General features: G+C 43.3%; 1 protein-coding gene across 1 annotated transcript in view; it reads right to left on the reverse strand.

The window, feature by feature from the left end:
- Window positions 1–3,545: 3,545 nt before the first annotated feature.
- LOC147640072 (COP9 signalosome complex subunit 6-like) overlaps window positions 3,546–25,457 on the reverse strand; it is a 51,738-nt gene continuing 29,826 nt past the window's right edge. The window contains exons 3-9 of the mRNA XM_086776757.1: window positions 8,170–8,263; window positions 8,007–8,068; window positions 7,852–7,930; window positions 7,641–7,733; window positions 4,737–4,837; window positions 4,571–4,626; window positions 3,546–3,888 (exon numbers count right to left, since the gene is read on the reverse strand). Coding sequence (XP_086632883.1) covers window positions 3,807–3,888; window positions 4,571–4,626; window positions 4,737–4,837; window positions 7,641–7,733; window positions 7,852–7,930; window positions 8,007–8,068; window positions 8,170–8,263 — 567 coding nt within the window. The 3' untranslated portion in view covers window positions 3,546–3,806. The remainder of the gene's footprint in view (window positions 3,889–4,570; window positions 4,627–4,736; window positions 4,838–7,640; window positions 7,734–7,851; window positions 7,931–8,006; window positions 8,069–8,169; window positions 8,264–25,457) is intronic.

A 25,457-nucleotide genomic window follows, 5' to 3' on the forward strand; every position in this document is an offset into this window, starting at 1 on the left:
GGAAACAAGGAAAATGGTAAAAACGGTGATCAAGGAAAATTGATGTGACGACGACAGCTGTCGTTAGCTGTGATGACGACACAACTACCAGCCTGAAAGTAGCCAACAGTAGAAAAAAGTTTTTTTGAGAATCAAGATGAAGGAATTGCCCATGATTATATATGCCTATCATGAGCATGTGGATGCAAGGTATAGGATAGCATGCTAGGTTAGGCCTGACATGGGTTGCAGATGCAGAAGCTTGAATAACAACGCAACTCAAGACAGTGGCCCAAACGATGGAATTTAGGGACATGTTATATATGAAAAGTGGTCAGTAGAATGCAACTATAGGTTGCAGATACAGAAGCTTGAATAACAACGTAACTCAAGACGGTGGCCCAAACGATGGAATTTAGGGACATGTTATATATGAAAAGTGGTCAGTAGAATGCAACATGTTATATATGAAAAGTGGTCAATAGAATGCAACTATGGAATCTGTTTTGTGAAAATCCAAAGTTGACACCTAAGCTATTTGGCAAGTGGAATACTAGTTTAAATACAAGGAAAGGTATTAGGGTGCAAGTCCAACTGAGTTGTTGGCAAGGTTTGTGCATGTATTATCACCGTCCATAAAGGAACCCTTCACATTACTTCTATGCTTGACGAATAGAAAAGCATTTGTTGTGCTCAAATATCTCTTCCTCAATAGGTTTAATAGAGCTTTTCCTTTACAGATTTCTATGGGATGCGCCTGTCTACCTCAGCATTCTGGTTATTCAGAGTTCTTGAAATTGCAGTCAGGCGAGATGTGTGGTTTTCAAGTGAATGGGAGTGGTTGCTGCTTCTTTGCTCTGAGCAGAGAAAAGAATAAGCCAGGTGCTGTTGCTCTAGTAGTCGGAGAGGATTTGACAATGGCTCTTAGTGTCCTACTGATCTCTTCAGAATCAAACCGCTAATCTTCATAGTAACACACAACCAAATAACCTTATCTAGCTATCAATCAAGCTCAATACCTAACCTAGGCGAACCCTAATCTCTTGCCCCTACCCCCTAGGGGCTTTGATACCAACTTGATTATTCTAAGACTCGTAACCCAGGAAAACCCTAATAACCTGCTAAGACTGTTAACCTAGGCAAAACCCTAATCACTCGCTAAGGCCGGTCGAAGGGCTCTCATAATAACTTGAAATTATGCTACGCTAGGGTGGTTCATAGCAAGTTATGAAATTCGTGATTAAAGAGCTAAATTAATTAAAGCATGGATTAGGAACAAGCTTAAGCAGTGGTACACTAATCAAGATACTAGTAGTGGTCAAAGCTTGTGACTCCAAGTCCCACTAGGCTCTCTCATGTTATAAAGGGACACCTATGCTCGCTTGATGTGTTTGGTTGCTCGGGCTCTTTCCCCTTGAACACTCGAGTGACTCCTCTTCCTCGGGTGGTGGATCACCCGAGATAGGAGGATCCATACGAGACCCCTCCGTTGTTCCAATGCTCGACTCATCGCGGTGGTCATGGGAGATGCCTAATTCGTGGCTCTTGCCCGATGGTACGTGGCCCTTGCTCGACCATGATAATTGGCTAATTGTTGGAAGGGGAAATCGGCTCCACCCACTTGAGTGGGCCCCGGGTGTGTACGAAAAAAAAAGATACTAGTCTCATTAATAGAGCTCCCTAAAATTATATATGAGTTATAGGCTCAACAATGAGTCTAGATTCACAGTGATCTCCTTAAATATCTCCCTCAAATCCTAGAATATCTCATCTCCTAAACTACCCTTGAGCAATGACACACTAATCTAGACACTAGTCTCATTAACAGAGCTCCCTAAAATGAGCCAAGGATTACATTCACTTATAAGCTCAACAATGAGCATCTAGATTCACACTGATCTCCTTAAATATCTCCATCCAATCCGGGCTGCTTTCTATGTAGTTAAAATTACAAGTGTACACATGGCACTGGTTAAGTATGTGTAGGTGGCTAGACTACCATGTCATATGGTTATTTCAATTCAGAGTTGGCAATATTTTTTTTAAAAACTACCATGTCATATGGTTACAAGTGTACACATGGCACTGGTTAAGTATGTGTTGGTGGCTAGACTACCATGTCATATGGTTATTTCAATTAAGAGTTGCCAATATTTTTTAAAAAGAACTACCACGTCATATGGTTATTTCAATTAAGAGTTGTCAATATATATATTTTTTAAAAACTACCACAATTTTGGTCACAAATTTTTCATCCTAGATTTCTTAGCTTTTCAATTGAGACTTTAGACGCAATGTCCTCTTTTTGGAAGTGGATAATTAACTTTTGTGATAGTGGCAACTTGTTAGTTTTGTGTTGAGGAATTATGGCGTGTGTTATCCACAAACTGTTAGTGCATTTAGAGGGCTTGGAGGAAAGCTTTTTTACGAGCATTTCAAAGCCTGAAGTCTTGCCAGGGTTGAAGGTATTCTTCTCAGCAAAATCCCTGTCCATTCAGGTCACCCACTTGAGGGTATATAATGGGATTTTGCAACCAGATCCTCAAAACTTGCAACTTTTGCACGGTTCTAGAGCTGTCAAGGTTCTTATAATGGGATTTCAGGAGGAGCAAACTGCTCACAAAGCCCTGAAACAAGTACTTTTAGATAGCTTTACTGATCTCTTTGTCCAGAAGCTTTGAGTACCACGGTGGACAACCCACTACATGATTTGAATAACACATACCTATGAATCTATTTGTTGGTGTTTCATTGCTAAAGGTGAAAGCAGATGTTCTGATTTAACAATGGATTGTCAAGAAAACTCACCCTCCTCTTCTCAATACATATTGCATGCATGATGACTCTGCTTATAAGCTTGATGCTCCCAAAATCCTTGTGCTCAGGAAAAACTCGAGGGACCCATTGCCCCAAAAAAAAATAAAAAAAATCAAAGAGAGTTTGCCAACTAAGAACCATGCAAAAATCATGTAAAAACTCACGTTAACAAATCTCGTTTTCTTCAAGTTCATTTCTACAATTGCTCACGCTCATTATGCTTTTTCCTTAACACCTGATAAGGTTGAAAACACTACTAGATCAGTAAATAAAAGAAAGAGATTAATGTTAACTAGAATCTACTGTGCTACATGGAAATGTTCTTTTAGCAAACATGTGCAGTACGATTGTCAATCACGTGTAAGAGAACGCATAATTTCAATTATGGTTGTGTTTCTCTTACAACTTACACTTGATTATAGCATGGGATCCATTTAAAAGGAAAACAGAACTCTCGTGGAGGATTTCGACGACTACATATCTTACTTGGTGATTTCAATCCAATATTGCTCCTAGGAGACTTTACACTACCGATTGAGAGCTAGAGGCCTATCACACTACAAAAGAAACCGTTACCAACAAAGCAAACATGAGAAGCCAAACAGAAACTAGCTTATCTACGTGCATTTTTCAGGCATTGGAAGCAGTCCCTCCTATAAGGGTTGGAATGTGAAGGACAGAGTGCACTGGAGATTGCAGTTTCAAATAACTGTAGCTTCTTTTCAAACAAATAAGAGGCCGCATCTCACAAAGGTAGCTTGATTATTTTAGCAGCAAAGTGGCATATGCCCTTTCAAACATATTGAAAAGACAGTAGGTCATCAGCATAGCCACCTTTAACCATGTTTTTTAATATATGCAAATTGTTTTGATCACTTCTCCTCTTGGGTACAGAAAATGTCTGATTAGATATGTTTCGGACCCTCGGGGTCCTGGATTAGATATGTCCAATTACTACACCAAATAGAGCACACCGTTTTGAACTGTAGCATTTCTCATTTGAGCCCTTTCTATATGAAGGACGCCCTGCCTCCTCTTCTGGATTGCTTGTCATATGCTGTGTTGAATTTCTCAACAAACTCATTCATGGTGCTGTAGTGACAAAATGGAGGATAAATTTTAAGTTTTAACATAAAAGAAAAGAGAAGCGCCATAATCCACATTCTTTCAACACACATGCTTTCTTGCTACTTAAAACCATGAGGCTAGCTCTCGTCTAAAAGTTATATATACCTAGATGAATCCAGGAACATGCCTAAATTCACCTTTTAGGAACATGCATGTTATATACTCATGGTAGTCAACCCACAAGACTATATAACTATCAACTCCATTATGCATAGTATGGACTAGATATTATGACATCCCCACTAACGTCATCAGTGCCCAATAGTGGGTGTAGAACTCTGTATCAAGATATGCTCTCACACACACACTCCACACACACACACGAGAGCATATATTCACATCAAGATATGCTCTCACACACACACTCCACACACACACACGAGAGCATATCTTCGTACTGAGTTTCTGTCAAACCTTCGGAGATGCAGGGCAGACTCAGCCATAATGAAGCCTAGCACTAAGGGAAGTAGCAAATAGAAAGAATTAGTGCAGCAAATAAGTAGTTGATAGGGCAAATGCACCGCTAAAGATAGAAAGAATTAGTTATGCCCTTGCGATTCTGATGCTTCGCTAGAGCACACAAACATGTCACCGCTCACCTCGGTGTTTTTTTTTTCTTGCGTGTGAATCTGCTTAAAAGCCTTACCTGGAGCACTTTGTTAGAGTGGCAAGATATGTCATTAAGAGTGTGTCATTGTATTCCTGCAATATCCAATCACATTATCTCCAAATCAAATGCACATATGGTCCAGCAAGCAAGCAGGCAACTCCCCAACCCATTCATAGACTATATGGTTCTCCTAAATACATACCATTAAAAAATCGTCCTGGAATTTTGTGGAGTCTATAGCAGGCAATCTACGCAGAAGACTTGAAATTTGCCGCAGAAGAGAATAATCGTATGGAGCCTCCCCTGCAAATGAAGAGATTGAGGAACTAATTCTGGCATTTAATGACTAACGCTGAGGCGCTAAATACGTCTTTCCTTTAAAGTGACCTTAAGATACGCCATCTCTCTCACCTAGAGTTTCTGTAAGTGTGGCATAGGCTCATTAATGGGGATTTCCACATGTGAATCAGGAACATGCCATGGGTATGCTCGAACCTTACACCCAGTGGATGGGCTTCAGCGATATGGGGCACCAGGGCTTAGGCAAAGGGCTAAGCTAGGTGTTGGTCTAGCAGAAAGGCTTGGGGCACTACCCAATGGAGGAATGGCTACGAAGTGAGCTTGCCAGCTCCCCCACCAAGGTGCAATGACTAATGAATCATTGAGTTTTGCCAGCTATAGCTGGTTGAGAGATGCATCTAGGATACTCCCTAGCAGGTTTTTCAGAGCCATTCAATCATGCTTTGCTTGAATTTTTGGCGAGAAAAACTTATTGAGATAGAAGCTTTATTATCCAAGAATGCTTACTTGGAAAAACAATGTTGTGAAAATGAGGAGTTGTTTTGCTAGTCTAAGTGATTTGAGTGAGGATAATCAGCAGCACATTAATTTGATGGATTCATTTGCTTGGATTTCTTACTTTGAAGTTATTTTTTTGTTTACTTTTTTATTGATGTCTATCCGTTCAAATTGTTGGGTCAAAAGCCTACGCTACTGTACCCCTTTTGATGCCTATGGGCTCTCTTTCTTGAAATTAAAAGTAGAGGTAGAGAAATAATATCCACAAATCTTGCTCAAAGAAAAGACTATGTTTATCCCAACTACATTTAGGGTGAAAGTTTTCATGCCACTTTTAGCAGAAGGTTTTCAAGATGTTCACCACTCAGCTAAATATGAGTTCATCCTGATTCCTAAATTGGGCGGTCAAAAATGTTGGTCCCGGTGCAGAGAGGACAAAAGTACGACTAATGGGAGAGAGACTGTGATGGTGACAAGCAAAATAATCAACACTAAGCAAATGATTAATTGGGGATTGAAGGGAAGTACACTAGAGTCATGGAAAGCATGATTGTATTATAAAATTTCGGTCCTTTTTATAGGAGAGGCCCCCCTTTACAAGGTGTGTGTGCATATGCTGCCACCACCACATGTCAATGGATGATGCCTAGTGTCCCTAAGAGCGTTTCTCTGCTCGAGTCTCAGAGATGAGCATGCTCGTCTCTGACCCTGGCTCGAAAAACAAAACAGTGTCCCTAAAAGGTATCACCTTTACACAACATTGCTTACATAAGATCCTTCTAACAGGTAGTTTCTACACACAAAGGAACCCACACACTAGCGGTTGTTTGCACACACTAGAGCCGCTTTATTGAAACCTAAGCTTACATACTTGCTAGTTTACACAACCACCTGGTTTATTCCCACATTAATCACTATTAATATTTAACATCCCCCCCCCATAGTGGTAATGTGGCTAGAAAGCCTAGTCATCATTGACCATAGTCACAAGAAACGTTTCAAGGTTTTTTTCGTTTCAATGTTTTTCGGGTTTTGTTTCGAAAGGTTTCGTCCCTGAGCTAAGAAACCGCGAGGTTTCGAAAAATCAATAATTTTATAAAGTAAAAATATTTAAAGAACTTATAGTAGCCATCTGAAAACATAGTATAATGATGAAAAAATGTTGTCTTCTCACACATCTCGGGGAATCATCCTTATTTTGGTGAGACATTATGGCAATTTTGCTTGATTAGATGCCACAAGTGGTTCAATCAAGGACTCTTGAGAAATTGAAGAAGAGAAGGTAGAAATTGGGAAAGATTTAAGACATTGAAGGATGGTGTATGAAGAAAAAGGGGAAAGAAGACAGGAAAAGAAGAGAAAAGGAGAAGAAAAGCAAGGGAGAAGAAGAGAATGAAGGAAGGGAGGAGCAGAGATGAGAGATGTAGCAAAAGATGGAAAAGGGAAGGAGGGAGGCAGGAGAAGAAGAGCTGGCAGAAGATGGAAAAAGGAATGAAGGTAGGAGAAGAAGTGTGTGTGTGGGGTGGTGGGTGAGGACTCCAAAGGTTTCAAGGTTTTTAAAAACCGTTTCGTAGTTTCGAGGTTTTGAAAGCTATATTTTTTTTGTTACTATGTCATTGACTAGGTTTGCTTTTTTTTTCTGGCTGCTACTTCTTGTCATCGGAGGTAGAAGTAGAGTTTGTGAAGTCTTCATTAGCTTTCAGCTTTGCATGTCTCTTACGACACTCTTCCATGTACTGCCATGGCTTGTGGCAGTAACAACACTTTCCTTTCACCCTATGAGACGAGTCCACTTTGCCTTTGTCTCCCTAGAAAAGAAGGCTTGGTCTACTCTCCTTGCATGACCCCCCAATTTGTTCTTCCTTGTCTACTCCTCATGGAGAAGTAATCCAACCAACTCCTCAAAGGATGTAGGATTCCCGCCTCCTCTAATAGCTCAGATTCAGAGAAGTATGAAAACTCTAATAGGACTCAAGTAAGGAATTAAGAATGATGGTGACCAATTTCATGTTATCAACTACCTCATCTATATTCAGCAGCTATTCTTTTAACACGCTCAAAAAGATGGTAAGAGATTACATTCTAGGTATTAAGACACTTGCTGCTCTATGTTAATAATGATGTGATCATTATCTATTCCACAAGATACGCAACAGTTCAAGCATGTCTTCGACCAGCTTACTGTGTGCATTGCACCAAGGAAAAGGCAAAACTTGTGAAGCTCAAAACCGTCTCCTGCATTGCTTCATCTGAATAAACAAGCGTAGACTTCATGGCTTACAGAAGTAGGTGAGCTTTTAAAATGTACCTTTTTGGATGGACACCAAAAAATGGTGAAGTACCCTCATTCTACAGTTAAGCATCTTAACTGCACTATGGATGGTAGTCAAATGGGCTGCCACTGTTTGAAAAGTCCATGCAAAAAGAATGCATTTAATACATGTGACGCAATTAATGGATCTAAAACCTTAAGTGAGCCCTTCATATCACTCATGCAGAAAAAGCAAGGAGAAACTTACATTGAGTAGCAGTAGAGCTTCCATCAGAAGGCTTGATGTGTGCAACATGATCCACAGTGATACGCTCGGCCTCTACGGTCTGCTTTATACAAATCCTCAATGATGACCTTAGCCCAACCTGAAAGGACAGACCATCAGCCAGGTAAGAGGCATACCTCTATTGTATAGCTTGACTCGACAAATATCAAAGATGGCACTCCATCAATCACATGTAGCTCTGCAAAATGACGAGTAAAAAGGTCAAACCTTCTTCCGCAAAAACGAGCCCAAACAAGGCCAAATGCATTGGAGTTGTATTTGCAACTTATAATTAATTACCACTTTCATAGATGGTTATCGGCAAATCTTTTTGAGCATGGTTAATGGCCGGGTTCAAAAGCATGTAGGTTGGGCTCTCATTGATGTCCATCAACTGTCCACAAAGAACTGAGATAGTTAAATAAGTATACGGAAAATAAGCATATGCATATAAATATACTTCTTATTTATTTATATATGAAGAAAGAGACTTCTAGAAAGTATGAAAAAATCAATACAAAAGCATGGCTAGGAGTTGGAAATCCTCATCACAGAGTGTAAGGTAATCGCAGCCAGCCAGAGGTATAGTGCTGCAAGTGGGAGTCGAAGAGATGATTCCATGATCCCACTCCCTCATGAAAAAGATGTGCTTTGCTTGCACTGATCTAGAAGGTCCCTATATATGAGCCCAAGTGGCCATAAGGGTATGAATAACATCTCCCCAAATGGTACAAATACACTTGAGTGTCATAAATCTCGGTGCCCTCAATTGCCTCAATACATCTAGCCCTCCATATCTGCAGTGATGCTGGCAATAAACTTAGGTTGTATCAAGTCTCCCCGGGGACGATGTTTCTTTATTGTCAGGGTCCTTCTTGGACGTTCTTTTGGGACAATTGAATGACATATGCCCCTCTTAAGTACAGTAAAAACACTTTTGAGCATCTCTCAAAGCCTGTCTTTCCTCAGAAGTCCTTTTGGGCATTGGCAACTTCTTATACTTTGTCTCTGTAGACCCTTTAGCATCACGAGAAGCATGCCCAAATTTTTCAGCTTTCTTGCCCAATTTCTTACTGCCTTTAAACCCAGATGAACCACCTGTGAGTAATGCATTAGCTGTCATAGCATTTTCAATCATCTGTGACATGTTCGTTACTCGTGTCTTTATACAATAATCTCGTACCTCCTTGGGCAGCCCACAACAATATTTCTCAACCTGCTCAGATAATGGCACGGCACGATAAGAAGTCACTGGGAGTAGAGCTTCCCAAAACTTCTTGTTATAATCCTCCAAACTATCACACTTTGAAGCATCTAGCTTGTGCCATGCGGTCATAACATCCACCTCAAATGTAGATGTGAGCCATACGGAAGAGAAAACCTGTTTGAATTGGACCCATGTGGTGGGTGCTATGCCCTGCAAAAGAAGAGTAGACCACCACTGCAAAGCATTGCCCTTGAGAAAAGTGGCAGCTTTCCTCACCTTTGAGGACTCTGTGTAATTCCCACCAGAAAAAGCAGCATCAAACTGCTATAAAAAGGTAAGTGCCTTCAATTTATCCTTGGCCCCACTGAAAGTGTCAAACTTCACTGCAGCTCCCCCTTCCTTGTAATCCTTCGTATGTTATACATGATTATCATAATTTATGGCTCCCTTTACTTGGATGTATTGGGTTCATGGAGCACATGACAACTCAAGGATTCTTGATTTTTAATGGGGTGAAAACGCTTATGCAAGGGCAAAACTAATTCAACACAGGGGAACCCTAATTTTGGCCCCAAAATCCTAATTCAGCATGTAAAAACTCTAGCAAAGGACTACCCTAGGCTGACCTATGTTCTAATACCATTGTTGCATGCATTGCAAAAGCATGATCTTGATTAATGCTAAGCAAATTAAATTAACGCTAATCCTATTGTTCTAGCAAACATACATAAGTTGAGATTAAACCCTAATCTATTGTTATTGCCAAAACATGCTCATATTATAATGGTTCTTGGATCTCATGCATACCTATCTACAATGCATACAAAAGGTTCTTGTCTTGGAAACCCTTCACTTGCAGATTGAGGTGCGTTTTCCTCCTAACTGTTGTGGTTGTCCTGGTTCATGACCTCCAAGTGATGTGTTTTCTTGTCTGTAGAGCGCCTTTGACATGTACTCCAAGCTAGGGTTCTTGCACACACCAAAGACGCCTAAATGAGGGTTGAAACCCCCTTTATATAGGGTTCCTAGTTGGCTGATTGCTCATACTGAACCCAACTTGTGTCCCAAACATTGGGCCGTGTCTTGGGCACCTATTGGGCTGTCCAAGTTACCTGAATTGGACCATATTCTGCCCCTTATCTTGCCTAAGAGACAATTGATGCTAAGAACCCTATCCATGTGGCACTCACAGATGTGACGCACATGACGCTAGTTCCATTAACCCCTCTTCTTTGATGGCTGTGCTTGGACTGCTACTAATTGTTAGCCTTTTGACCAGCCATAGAAGAGGTTTTGCCTCTCAACTTTAGAGTATTCAAGTTGTCCTTTACGTGCAGTACCATAATGACTATCGACAAATTTTGTTGAGTTCATGAGCTCCTCCAACGTTTGATTTGGAGATACTTGAAGTTCAACTTGAATGATTGAACTCAACCCAACGTCATATTTTATATTCTTCTCGTCAATAGTTACATAAAGAAAAGGGGTAACTTTGAGGAAGATCCTCCAAAATTAGTCTTGTAGTCTGAATTGATCCTTCTTAAGTAAGCCTACCCCCCAGTCTCTTTTCATCTCTTTCGCAAAGTTCAAAGGGAGGACATGCGAAATTTCCCTTGAAATCTTTAAAATTGTTGCATTTTTACCTTCAATCTTCTTTGCCATCCACCAATTAAAGGTGACTCTTCAAAGTACATGCCCACAAGTCCAAGATAAGAATCTTCCACCTAGCAAATTCAAATTGTCTCGTGACGCCAAAGCCTATACATATTGTTGGAAATGATGGACCTTATTCATCTCTTTCTCAAAGTTTAGAGGGAGGACATGCGAAATTTCCCTTGAAATCTTTAAAATTGTTGCATTTTCCCTTCAATCTTCTTTGCCATCCACTACCAATTAAAGGCGACTCTTCAAAGTACATGCCCACAAGTCCAAGATTAGAATTTTCCGCTAGCAAATTCAAATTGACTCGTGAAAGCCAAAACCTATACATATTGTTGGAAACGGACCTTATTCACTCATCTCTAACCAATCTACGCACTAACAGCTTGAGCAATCACATCTTGACACGCTCGAGAAACAAAACATTGAATAGAATGCTGGATTGATTTTCATTAAGAAAGAACCTTCAATTGCATGTATGCACCCTCAACATGAGGACTTTGCATAAATTTCATCTACTTTTATTGCTTTCTTTTATCTAAAGTATATATATATTATGCACCTATTCTTAAAACTTAATATAGGGATACATTTGATTGAACTATGGTCTAAACCATATAATATCCAACAAACCCTGCCTCAACCTAATGTGACATATAATAACACATTGGAATCTACCCGATTACTTGGAAGTGCTTCTACGTATGAGGATACTCCACCTCAGCACTGGCGTAAGCCAACGAAATAGGGGCATTCCACCCTATCCAAGCCAATACATTGATCCTCAAATTCATGTTACATTGATGATGAGGAATGCCAACATATTAATTTGATTTATTTATTTTTTTAAGCCAATCATGCTTTACACCTTCAAAAGCTTTGGCAAGCGATAGCTTTGTCTTCAAAAGACCGAATATCCCAATGGACATGCTACATTATGTGAGCTGGGAAAGAAGAGGACACCAAGCAGCATCTTGCCAACAAAGGAAGTTTGAGCCATTGAATATGGTTGAAGCTTTGGTTTCCATGATTGAACAAGATGATTTATTGCATATGAACACCCTAATAGCCAAATTGAGTAATCTTAAAGCTGCTCATCAAATAAATCTCTACAAGCTGAAATTTCAGCAAAATTGCACCTTTTTCGCATATATAATCTCTCTTAGTTACAAGATTTAATGCACCTCAAAATTTATGAGCAAGTCAATCTCAATGTCCTCTACAACGTTTTAGAAGAATGTAAAGAATGTTTCTTCACAATCCTCGCCATTTGAAAAGCCCTTCTTTGATTGCCTGATTTTTGGAGGTGCAAGAATCACAGCAACCCAATAAAAATGATTTTTCTCCCTAACCACAAGAATCTTAAGGTGAAATTTTGTGAGGGGCTTAGAAATAGCATAAAAGAGTTTCAAAAGATGTTAAGTAGGTTAAGAGTACTAAGCTTTCTACTGCGTAGTCGTTAGAGACTTGCTCTAAAATCCTACCATTTCTTTTTTTCTTTCTTTACATTCCTTTCATATCTCAAGGTGGGATTTTTTTTCTTTCTTTACATTACTTTCCCTATTTATGACCGGACAGTTATTTATAGCACCAATAGCAACTATATAAGTGAGACTTAGACTATTCACACAGAGTTATTCACTTTGTGGTCTGTGATGGACCAAGATTACCCTTGGGAACATGACTGGATTCGATGGATCACGGACGGTCATGCCGAAGGCCTCAAAAGGCAGGCATTGGTGATATACCAGTGCTGATTGGCATGGTTTGTGTGATTGAAGCCTTAGCCTCTGGCTCATGGGAGGTTTGCGAATGCAAACCTACGGTTGGGTGGTGAGCTAGCCTGCACCCCTCTTAGGGTTTTTGTACTAATCACTCGTGTTTTGCATTTACGTCATTTGCACGCCCGTGCCATGGCATAAATCTCAGCATATTCCCTGGTTTAGACAGCATTTAGGACAGATAAACAAGCTGATAGCCCCTTCTTCTGGCCGACCGGCTCTATCCAAGCCTTTATAACCATAAGACATCATTTGCATTAGAGATAACCTTTTGAAGAAGCATAGTAGTCAGTAGAAATCATGTAGAAGGCCAGAGGTCACCCTATTGGGTAGACCAAGGACCTGGCATATATGTATAGACATTTATGTCACCTTTTTGTACCATAATACTAAGAAAACTCTTAACACCAGCACTCTCTCTCTTCTCTCCTCTATCTTAATCATTTTCATTAATCAGCATCTTGTTCTTAATCAAGCTACGGGTTGTGGATTAGACAGTAAAGCTTCCATGCATGCAACATTGGTATCAGAGCATTCAGGCTCAACCACTAAGCATAGCCCCAAGAAGGTGCGGATCCATCAAAAGAATGCAACTAGGGTAGCATATGGAGTGGTCTGCAACAAGAAAAGCTAAAGGAAAGCATTCTCTGGGAGTACATACTCAAAATCGGTACATCCTTAGCTAAAGGAAAGCATTCTCTGGGAGTACATACTCAGAATCGATACATCATTAGCTAAAGGAATGCATTCTCTTGGAGTACATACTCATAATTGGTACATCATTAGCTGCCAAATCAATTCCAAAGGCCTAGCAACATGCATGATCGGTTCTAGCAAGTGACCCACCGCTGTGTTAAGGGGAAGGGATTTGCAGGCATGGGGACAACAGTGGAATAGATGCTCAGTTCTTCAGCAAGACTTGAAAGTGGAGATCAGAAGTGGAAGGTGTTCAGGAAAAGGGTCAAAGTCAGAAGTCCAGGGAGGAAGGAACAATGACAGAGTGTCCACCCCGTCATCAACTTTAGCAGGAGGGGATTTCACATGCATGCCTGTGCCATGGCATAAATCAGCATATTCCCTCATTCAGACAGCATTTAGGACATTAACAAGGCTAGGTTAGGGTCTTAGGAGCAGTCAGCAACACTACGGGCAGCCAGTCGGCAACATGGATAGCATCTGTGAATGAGACAACATTTAATGCTGAATTTATCAAGTCGTGGACAAATAAACAGGCCGACAGCCCTTCTTCTGGCCGACCAGCTCTATCATAGCCTATATAAGCATAAGACATCATTTGCATTAGAGATAACCTTTTGAAGAAGCATAGAAGTCGGTAGAAATCACGTAGAAGTCCATAGGTCACCCTATTGGGTAGACCAAGGGCGGAAGGGCCTCGCAGATGAACAGACATTTATGTCACCTTTTTGTACCATAATACAAAGAAAACTCTAACACCAACACTCTCTCTCTTCTCTCCTCTATCTTAATCATTTTCATTAATCAACATCTTGTTCTTAATCATGCTTAGGGCTATGGATTAGGCAGTAAAGCTTCCGCGCATGCAACATTGGTATCAGAGCATTCAGGCTCAGCCACTAAGCATAATCCCCAAGAAGGTGCACATCCATCAGAAGAATGCAACTAGGGTAACATATGGAGTGGTCTGCAACACAGATAAAGCTGGAGGAAAGCATTCTCTAGGAGTACGTACTCAGAATCGGTACATCATTAGCTCTCAGATCAATTGCAAAAGGCCTAGCAACATGCATGATCAGTTCTGGCAAGTGATCCACCCCTGTGTTAAGGGAAAGGGAATTGCAAGCATGGGGACAACTGTCATGTGCACAGTGGGTATCTACCGTGTGCTATACGCATGCAAGGCTAGTTTCGAGGCTTGGGGAAGCTTGGAACTAGGCATGCTGATTGACGAGCTGAGTTAGGGAAATACTAACGGGCGGGCACCCAAGTATGGACGGGCGGGCGGCCAAGTGTGGACGCCCGAAGACCGGCCAAGAGCCAAGACTGTGGGCTTGCCCACGGCTGTCATGGTTGGGAGGTGAGTCAGGCCTGCACCCCCTTGCTTGTTTGTTTGTTCGTTTGTTTGCAGGATTCGAGTTTCGAACCAAGATCGATCACGAGGGGATCCGTGGGGATTTGACAGTGGTATCAGAGCATACCTCGTGAACAAGCAAGTCGGTAGGAAGAGAAGAAGAGGTCGAAGAACGGTATGTGTTAAAAAGCTTGCTGTTTTTTCTGTGCATACTGCAGTTTTCAGATTTTGTATGTGTTTTTTCTTCATCAAAGAACCCCATGTTGATGGGAGATGGTAGTTTTGGTAGGGTTGATTGCTTTTGCAAAGAAGGGGAGTCGTGTTGTGCAGTCGCATGAGAGAAAACAAAAAAACAGGGAAAAAAAAGGCATGATGCTTTTCGTTTCTTTTCGTTGAACGAACGAGAGAGAGAGAGCAAGAGAACTGCTGGATCACTTAATTGTTGGCGAGTTTTGTTGACGTGGCAGGCGAGCAGGAGCGTATGCAGGCGGGCGCATGGGCCTGCGTGGCCAGGCGGCCAGGCCCATGTAGGCGCCTAGGCCAGGCGGGCAGGCGCCCAGGCCAGCCCAGGCCTACGCAGGCGCCCCAGCCAGGCAGCGCAGCCAGCCAGCCAGGCAGCCAGCCAGTGCCCAGGCCAGGCCTGCGCAGCCAACCCAGGCAACGCCCAGGCGCATGTGGACGGGTGACCCCACCTATGCAGGGCTGGCGAGTGCGCACGCGCACTCGCAGACAGTTTTGGCGCCGGCAGCCATGTCGACAGCAACATCGGCCAGCTCTCCACATCAGCAGGCAGCATCGGGCTAATCCAGGAGGGAAGCGAAAAAAAAACGCAAGGAAAGCATATGTTTTTACTGCTTTCGTTTTTTGTTTTTTTGGGGGAGTTAATTTTTTTTTTTTTTTTTAAGGTTTAAAAGTCCTCCCCTCTCTAAGGTTTCCAAGGTTTTTATTTTTTTTAAAGACGAGAATATATATATCCATATATATATATATATTAAAGACCAAATTTTCTCTCCACGTACCCTCTTCACGATGTCGACCCAAGAATCAGAGTTGGAGCCCCTCGTGGAACGCGACGGCTTGCCGGCTACGGAAGGCACTGATGCCGATCTTTTTGACGAGTTTGTGTCAAAATCAGATTTCCAAGAGTTCAAAGTAGCTCTCGACGCTTCTTCGATGGAACGTCAGGCACAAATCGCAGCCCAGATGCAGGCTTTGCAGAACTCCATCGCTCTATTGACCACTACCCTCTCTACTTTATCGGGAATGGATACCTTGGCTTCAGCTTTAGGCCCCAATATTACTCCGGAACCGTTCGGGGGCGAGCAAAAGCAGAGAACCAAGGAGATCGTGGACACTTGGCTACATAAGTGGCAAGTTCACTTTCAGTTTCATCCATATGATGATGGAAAGAAGATCCAGTTAGCAGCAGGTTTCCTGTCCGGCAAAGCTTTGCTTTGGTGGAAGGAACTGAACCCAAAGCCAACGACTTGGGCACAATTTGAAGATATTTTCAAGAAAGAATTCCTTAAGAAAGAGGATGACTACGATGTTGTTGCCCGGTTTTCAGCTTTGACCATGACCTCGCAGCACCTCACTTATGAGGTCTACCTCCAGAAATCTCGTGACTTGCAGATGAAAGCTACAAAGATGGATCCCACTACTCTTTTGGGATTTTTCGTAGCTGGTTTACCAGACTCCTACCGATTACAGGTTAAAAATAACAAATGTAAAACTTTGGACGAGGCCATTCATTCAGCTTGTATCTATGATGATACGATGGTCTCTTCCAAGTCGAAACCCGTTACCGAGCATGAGAACAAGCATAAAAGAAAGTTCTCCACACCTATGGCTAACACGACTGAAGGCAAGTCTTCGGACCAGCCTTCGAAGAGTTCAAGTTCGACACCAGCGAAGAAGAAACGACTCCTTAGGGCTTTGAAGCTCAAGAAGGAAGGACGTTGTTTTATTTGCGAAGAAAAAGGACACATGCGTAATGAGTGCCCGAAGAAAAAGGGTACCAAGTCAAACGCAGGACCCAAGCCAAAGGCAGCTAACCAGTTGTCTTTGACAGGTACGTCAATTACTGTACTTTCTCGCCCTAGTACTTGTTCTGATTGTCTGTTCAATTCTAAGGTATTTGGCATGCATGATCTTCTCCGCGTTTATGGAGAAGTGAATGGCCATAAAATTCACATTCTGTTAGACCCTGGCAGTTCGCATAACTTTGTTAACTATAAACTTGTGCAGAAATTGAGTCTTGATACGACACTCAACGACCATACCTATGAGGTACGTCTACCTGCGGACAGACAAGTTTGGGATCGCAAGGTGGAGATGCTTCCAATCCAGATTCAGGACTACAAAGATGCTCTGGAATGCTATGTCATGCATCTGGAAAATGTAGACTTGTTATTAGGGATTGAGTGGTTTAAGACTCTTGATGTCCAGATAGATTGGTCTAGTCATATTTTTTCTTTTCAGCATAGGGACACCAAGTATAGTATTTTAGGTGATTGTATTCATCCCTCTCAGGGACCTCTTGTAAATACAATTGATTTTGGAAATATAATGAATTCTTCTTTGTATACTGCTTTCCATTGTGTCTTGATTCCACTTTCTTCTTTTCTCATCCCTTCCATGGATGTGAATGAATTAAGTGTGTTTGAAAGCAAAGAATTACAGAAGATACTTGATTCGTTTCAAGATGTATTTCCTAAGGAATTGCCATCGGGTTTACCACCTGAACAGGCAGTAGATCATCGTATTGACTTGATCCCTGGTGCTCATCCTGTGAGTATTCCACCTTATAGGATGAGCCAAGCTGAGGAAGATGAGTTGGCTAAACAACTCGCAGATTATTTGAGGATGGGTCAGATCCGTCCAAGTAAATCACCTTGGGGTGCACCTGTGTTGCTTAGGAGAAAAAAGGACAATACTTGGAGAATGTGTATAGATTACAAAAGATTGAACAAGCTGACTATTAAGAACCGTTATCCTCTCCCTAGATCAGATGACCTAATTGACCGGTTAGCAGGAGCGAAATATTTCACGAAGATAGATTTCCGTACTGGCTACCACCAGATACGTATTCATGAAAGGCATGTCGAAAGAACTGCCTTTCGGACTAGGTATGGCCATTACGAGTTTCTCGTATTACCTTTTGGGTTAACCAATGCTCCAGCCACTTTCCAACAAATAATGAACGATCTTTTTCGTGAACATTTGGGGAAATTTGTGGTGGTGTTCCTGGATGATATTTTGATATATAGCCGTACTCTTGAGGATCATGTCAGACACCTCACGATTGTCTTATCTCTTTTAAGACAAAATCGACTATATGCCAAGTTGAGTAAATGTGAGTTCTTTATGACCGACATCATTTACTTGGGACACAAGATCACTAGAGATGGATTGAGCATTGACTATGACCGAGTTCAGAAGGTTTTGGACTGGCCTATACCACGAACAGTGAAACAACTTCGTTCTTTTCTCGGGTTTGTTGTCTTTCTTCGGAAATCTGTACGGGAGTACTCTCAGCTCACACTACCGATGACCGACTTATTGAAAGGTCGTGGATGTAAGTCCAATCAGCCTATCACTTGGAATAACGATTTGGATATGGCCTTCAGACTTTTGAAAGATAAAGTCAAGGAAGCACCTAGCTTAGCATTGCCTGATCCTAGTCGGTCTTATGTTCTTGAAACTGATGCCAGTGACTATGCTATCGGGGCTGCTTTATTTCAAGATGGTAGACCGGTTGCTTTTGAAAGTAAAAAGCTAGACGACACTCAATCTCGTTGGCCAACCCTTGAGAAGGAGCTTTATGCTGTGATTCATGCTCTCAAGGTTTGGAGACATTATTTATATGGCTCCAAGTTTGTGGTATTGACTGATCATCAGTCAATCAAGTATGTGTGTGATGCGGATGATTTGAGAGGTAGGAAAGCTCGTTGGGCAGAGTTAATGCAAGATTTTGATTTTGAGATCCGTTATTGGAAAGGGTCCATGAATAGTATTGCAGATGCGCTTAGTCGGATTAGAGAGGTGAATACTTTGTCGTTCACCGAGATTTCTACTGACTTATTTTAGGGCTTTGCAGGACTGATAGTTATTTTGGTCCATTTTGGCAGAAGATCCAGGACGCTCATTGATTGACCAAGACTCGGTGACTATGCAGTCTTCCATTCAGGCTGCAGGAGGTCGTGGATGATTCGGAATGGTTTACTATTCCGTAATGACAAAATTTATGTACCACAGATCCCGGACATTAGGTCCAAGATTCTGAGGGAGTGTCACGACGCCCCTTCTGCTGGACACCCTGGGGTACACAGGACACTATCATTAGTGAAACACACTTTTTATTGGCCAAAGATGAAAGGATATGTAGAAGATTATGTTCTCAAGTGTCAGATTTGTCAGGCAAATAAAGCTGAACGCTTTAGACAGGCTGGGTTGTTGCATCCTTTGCAAATCCCAGGTAATAAATGGGAAAGTATTTCCATGGATTTTATTACCGGATTGCCAAGAACACATCAAGGCCACGATTCTATTTGGGTTGTGGTAGATCGCTTGACAAAGATGGCTAGATTTTTACCAACCCGGAAGACTATTACAGCTACACAATTAGCTCGGCAGTTTATCGAGCAATTGTTTAGACTGTACGGGTTACCGCAGGACATAGTCGGTGAGTCAGGCCTGCATCCCCTTGCTTGTTTGTTTGTTCGTTTGTTTGCAGGATTCGAGTTTCGAACCAAGATCGATCACGAGGGGATCCGTGGGGATTTGACAACAACAATGGAACAGATGCTCAGTTCTTCAGCAAGACTTGAAAATGGAGATCGGAAGTGGAAGGTGTTCGGACAAAGTGTCAAAGTTAAGCATTAAGTCAAAGTCAGAAGTCTAGGGAGGAAGGAACAATGACAGAGTGTCCACCTCATCATCAAGTTTAGCAGGAGGGGATGTCACATGTACGCCCATGACGTGGCATAAATCTCAGCGTATTCCTTGGTTTAGACAACATTTAGGACATAAGCAAGGCTAGGTTATGGTCTTAGGAGCAATTGACAACACTATGGGCAGCCAGTCCGCAGCATGGATAGCATCAAGGCCACACGTGTGAATGAGAAAGCATTTAATGCTGAATTTACCAGGTCGTGGACAAACAAACAAGCCGACAGCCCCTACTTCTGGCCGACCAGCTCTATCCAAGCCCATATAAGTATAAGACATCATTTGCATTAGAGATAACCTTTTGAAAAAACATAGAAGTCAATAGAAATCATGTAGAAGGCCAGAGGTCACCCTATTGGGTAAACAAAGGGCTTGGCAGATGTACAGACATTTATGTCACCTTTTCGTACCAGAATACAAAGAATCTCTAACACCAACATTCTCTCTTCTCTCCTCTCTCTTAATCATTTTCATTAATCAACATCTTGTTCTTAATCAAGCATAAGGATGTGGATTAGGCAGTAAAGCTTCTGCGCCTCAAGCATTAACTCAAAGTCAAAAGTCCATGGAGGAAGGAATGATGACAGAGTGTCCACCCCATCATCAAGTTTAGTAGGAGGGGATGTCACATGCACGCCCATGCCATGGCATAAATCTCAGCATATTCCCTGGTTTAGACAGCATTTAGGACATTAGCAAGGCTAGGTTAGGGTCTTAGGAGCAGTCAGCAGCACTATGTGCAGCCAGTCCGCAGCATGGATAGTATCAAGGCCACGTGTGAATGAGACAGCATTTAATGCTGGCATTTAATGCTGAATTTATCAGGTCATGGACAGATAAACAGGCCAACAGCCCCTTCCTTTTGACCGACCAGCACTATCCAAGCCTATATAAGCATAAGACATCATTTGCATTAGAGATAACCTTTTGAAGAAGCATAGAAGTCAGTAGAAATCACGTAGAAGGCTAGAGGTCACCCTATTGGGTAGACCAAGGGCCTAGCAGATGTACAGACATTTATGTCACCTTTTTGTAGCATAATACAAAGAAAACTCTAACGCCAACACTCTCTCTCTTCTCTCCTCTGTCTTCTTCATTTTCATTAATGAGCATCTTGTTCTTAATCAAGCTTAGGGCTGTGGATCAGGCAGTAAAGCTTCCATGCATGCAACAATTTAGGCGATTCGCGGGGTTGTAACACTTGGTTTCAGAACAACATAAATGCAGAAGATCACACGATGCACGAGTGAAGGTCTCAATAATATTTTCCTATTTGCTTTTGATAGTTCCTTCCCGAGACCAAATGGCCCTTTCCCCTCTACTGGAGGGTTCCGTGGGTTCACACCCATGAGGAGCAGACATAGGTGGAGGGAGTTTAGTTTGCTTACCGAGAAGTAGATTTTTGGTACCAACTTTGCAAACTCAAAGTATACTTAGCTTTTCTTTGCCAGGTTGGTCATGAAGCCAAAAGAAGTATCTCCTCACCATATCCTTAAGATATTCCGAGATATATCTCCATACAGCTTGCCTGCAAGCTTGATAATATAATCCACAATATCCATATGAAAAGAGTGCTAAACGTGTGCACATAAAGCCAACTCCATACTTCCAAGATAAATTTTGTGAATTCAAAAATCCTTAGATCAACAAGCTGTCTACTGCTCATGCTCATGCTCTTGTCGGATAGATCAATTTGGTCTCTTGGAAGTTGGGATAGTTTCCTACGACGTTAAAAAGTTCTCTTCTCTTCTCTTCTCTCTTGCTTCATAACCTATGAAGCGGCTGGCCATGCTTAATAGCAATGATGGTAAGTGTGGTCCCCACTTGAGATCTTTTCTCTTCCTTATTGATAGAAGCAAGCCTCCGCTTCCAAGAAAGCCTATGCTCTGATACCAATGTAACTCGCGGCGCCGCCCGAGGGACTAGGGCCTTTGACACACTTGTTGATACCATCAATGCATATTAAAACACTTAAACATGGCCATAGCCTTAACGCATCCATCATCACTTTGCATAAAACATAAAAGCTGGACAAAACATCCATAAATGCTGAAAATGGATCTTGCACGTGACACCACATAGAGGCCGGAATGGGCCGACCCCCCTCTTGGAGTATTTTATTACCCAAGAAGAAATAATATCATGTACAAGCTTTGAGGGCCTTACTCTCCCCACGGGAGATGCCGGATTATCCATATACAAATGCCATAACACAGCCGGTACAATAGGTGGTACAGCAAGTATAACAAGTACAAGGACTGGTACAGCCAATACAATGGCTGGTACAACAGGTACAAAGGCTGGTACAATAAGTACAATGGCTAGAAATCATAATAAATGATTAAATATCCTTGCCTTCAGTATTTCTTCACGATGGAAGCCTCCAAAACAGTCCCCAAAAGCCGGTATTCTTCATGGGCAGCCTTCAAGAGAGAGAGAAAGAGAGTAGCCATCATTAGGGCAGCCTATAACGGTGGTAGAAGCTAGTGTGCAGCAAGAGAGCCTCTCTTAATGAAGAGAGAGGGCTCCAATTTATAGATTTGGGCCTCCCATGAGCTAAAATGGCAAGAGAAGGCTACAATCACAAGTGGAGAGCCACACAATAGCTGAAGTGACAAGTGTGAGGCCACTTGTCTCACTTTGATCCATTTTCTAACAAGTGTCAGGCCACTTGTCTCACTTTGGTCCACTTTCTTGCCACATGTCCCAATCTAAGAGATGGGTCCTTCCATAAACTTTATCTCTAAAAATATCCCAACTGGTAGACATTCTGTCATAATACTTTGCCAACTCTTGGTATCTGCTCAATTCCAGACGTAATGACGCGAACAGAATTTCCATCGGAGTCGGGCCAAAAATAGCAACTCTCCTAAATTTTAGGAGTGTGGTCCTTTGTATTCTAGGATAATCCCCCATTCCCAAAGCTTGTACTTTCCAAATATTCAGACATCCTGGAGTCCACCACACCCCTTTCATACTGGGAAATGTCCATGCTGGTGACACAGCATTCCCCAAATAACCCATGGATTGAGAGTCAGCTTGCTGCCGCCCGCATGGAGATTAGAGGAGGGTGGAGTACAGATACCATGCCAGACCTTCATTCTGGACCCAAGCTGGGGACAGAGTCATAGGAGATTTCTTCGAGATAGCCGGCCCTCACATGAGGAGAGATGGTATTCGAGACTGCGTGGCCAAGATGGAGCTATTGTTTCTGACGACCCCCCCCCCCATGTGAAAGCCATCGCCACTGATTTCTTCCGTTCTCTTCTCACAAGTGCCCCGTTATCCCCACAGGTGATGGATGCGCGCAAGAGGGTCTGGCGACACACGAGAGAGGTGGTTCCCCCCTCTATTCGGTCCTTCTTACTGACTCCATTCACAGCAAAGGAGGTGGCAGAGGCGATGACAACATTACCAAGGGGCAAATGCCCGGGGGCGGACGGGCTTCTAGTCTCTTTATTTCTTCGCCACTGGGACCTCATGGAAGGCGGCCTTCGAGCTGCCTTCAATGAGATTATGCTCACAAGTGCCATGCCAGAGAGGCTCTCAGAGGGCTTGACTCACTTGATTCCCAAGGAGGGTGGTGACAGATTGGAGATCCGGCAGTGCAGACCCATCACTCTTCTAGGGACCGCCCATAAGATCTTGGCCAAGGCCATCAGCAAGAGACTTCAGCCCTTTCTCCCGGACTTGATTCATGACACTCAGACCGGCTTTGTTTAGGATCAGAGCATTCTGGACAACATTTTCACCTTCTGGGAGGCGACAGCTTCGGCCACGATGCGGTAGTAGGACCTCGTAGTGCTACTCCTACACTTTGAGAAAGCTTATGATAGGGTGGATTGGAGCTTTCTGGAAGGCACGATGAGCCGGATGGGATTCCCCATGGAGTGGATTCGTGGAGTCCCAGGACTTTACTTAGCATCACACAACTAGGTTCTCATTCAGGGAGCCCGTGGCGACAGATTCCCTCTTTCCCGCTCAGTTCGGCAGGGCTGTCCTTTGGCACCTTACCTCTTCCTATTCGTCATGGAGGCCATGAGTAGTTTTCTCTCAAGCCAGGAGACCGGGCTTCAAGGATTGTGTCTTCCCCTCTGCACACAGGAGGAGCTGCTTGACTCAAAGTTTGCAGACGACAAAGCAGCCTTCCTTTCAGGAGATGTGGGGAATCTCCAGAGATTCGCGGAGGCGATTGAGATTTTATGTTGTGCATCAAGAGCACAGATCAACTAGCACAAGTCGTGTGGTTTTTGGGTAGGCTCAGCACCCTCCCTGACTTGGCGCCCAGTTGAGGCTTTTCAGTGGATCCCAAGGGGCACTCCAGTTCGCTATCTTGGTTGCCAGGTGGGCATTGATATCTCTCCCGAGCGGCAAGCTCACCCTGCTCCTTTTGAGTATTCGGAAGAAGCTTTTATACTGGAGTTCTGCAAGGCTCTCCCTAGCAAGTAGAGTAGTGGTGGCGAACCAGGTATTGCTTGCCACCATGTGGTACATCACTTCGTGGTGGGCCTTCTCTTGGGCATGTATTGGCCAAGTACAACGATTGATCCGGAACTTCTTATGGGCCGGCAGTGACAGAAGGCCAGCCAAGGCCAAGGTGGCATGGGGAGTAATCATTCAACCACGTCGTAGAGGGGGGCCAGCCCTCACTGACCCTGCTATTCAAAGCCATGCCGTGCTAGGCAAGCTGATTGTTAGAGGACTCCTCCCTGGTGGTGAGCCCTAGAAGGATTTCTTATTGGCCCGGATTTCAACCCACACCCCGAGTCTTGGGGGCCCTTGGCCGCGAAGTACCAGATGGATTTTCACATAGATGCAGGCCCGCAGTTTTCGTCTAGCTTTTGAGGATAGATTTGCAGCCAACTTACTTCAAGCTTGGGATCATCTCAGGCCGTGGCCCTTAGACAGATCGCCCCGACAGCCTCGAAGGAGCGGCTTCAGCAGCCTTTGGTCTGGAACCCTTGATCCGTTTACCCAGTGGCCACATGTTGGGGACCCAACCACATGTATCATGGGGTGCCTTGAGCATGGGGCTAACCAAGTCTCTTGGAGATTGGATCGCACACAGACAGTTACCCCCCGAGGTGCAGGAGAGGCCTGACAGGGATCCGGGGTAGAGACAAGCTCAGCATCGACATCGACTCAGCTATCCCTCACGAGCGGCTAGCTCCTATCCCAAACCTGACCCCCCCCCCAGTGTGGCTAGGTGTGTTTACCAGACATGATATTCTCGTGGCGGTCCACGAAGCAGAAAGGGAAAGTGGTCTGCTCACTTTTTATATTGGATCTCATGGCAGACTTGAAAGATCCGAGCTTCCCATAGAGGACTTCAGGGGCTGCATCTTGCAGAGAGTGACGATGATTGGCTTTCGAGCATGGGAGTGGCACATAGACCCACCGTCGGCCAAGGTGGCCAGGGAGAGATTCTGGTGACTATGGATATGGGAGTGTCAACCTCTCACGCGCCTCCAGTGGAACCCAGGGGAGTGGACTTGGCATGACCCCACTGATCGGGAGGAGGCTCTGGATGCCCCCTTCTTTGCATATACTGCACACCTAGGCTGCAAGATCCAGATGCCAGAGATTGAAGGCACCCAGCAGAGGTAGCAACAGCACATTGGCAGTCACAGGGCCTCTCACAGTGTTTCCTTTCAGATTTCTGGAAGAGGCTATGGGACAATTTCCGGCCTAGAAAGATCACCCTCTTTCTTTGGCTGCTGGCACACAAGAGCTTGGCAGTTGGCACTTGGCTGGCAGTTGGAGGTAGGCCGGGACTTTGCCCGCAGTGCGGCCACACTCAGGAGTCTCAGCGACATTGTCTTTGCGATTGCCCGAAGGCTTAGTAGATCTGGTAGCAGATTCTCCGCATCTTCACTATGGACAGGGCCTCGACCCAGATCATTACATGGGGTAGGCTCATGCCAGAGATGGGAGATTTGCA

Source organism: Cibotium barometz, chromosome 3 (assembly GCF_041138505.1).
Source record: "Cibotium barometz isolate CiBa-2024 chromosome 3, ASM4113850v1, whole genome shotgun sequence".
NCBI lineage: Eukaryota > Viridiplantae > Streptophyta > Polypodiopsida > Cyatheales > Cibotiaceae > Cibotium > Cibotium barometz.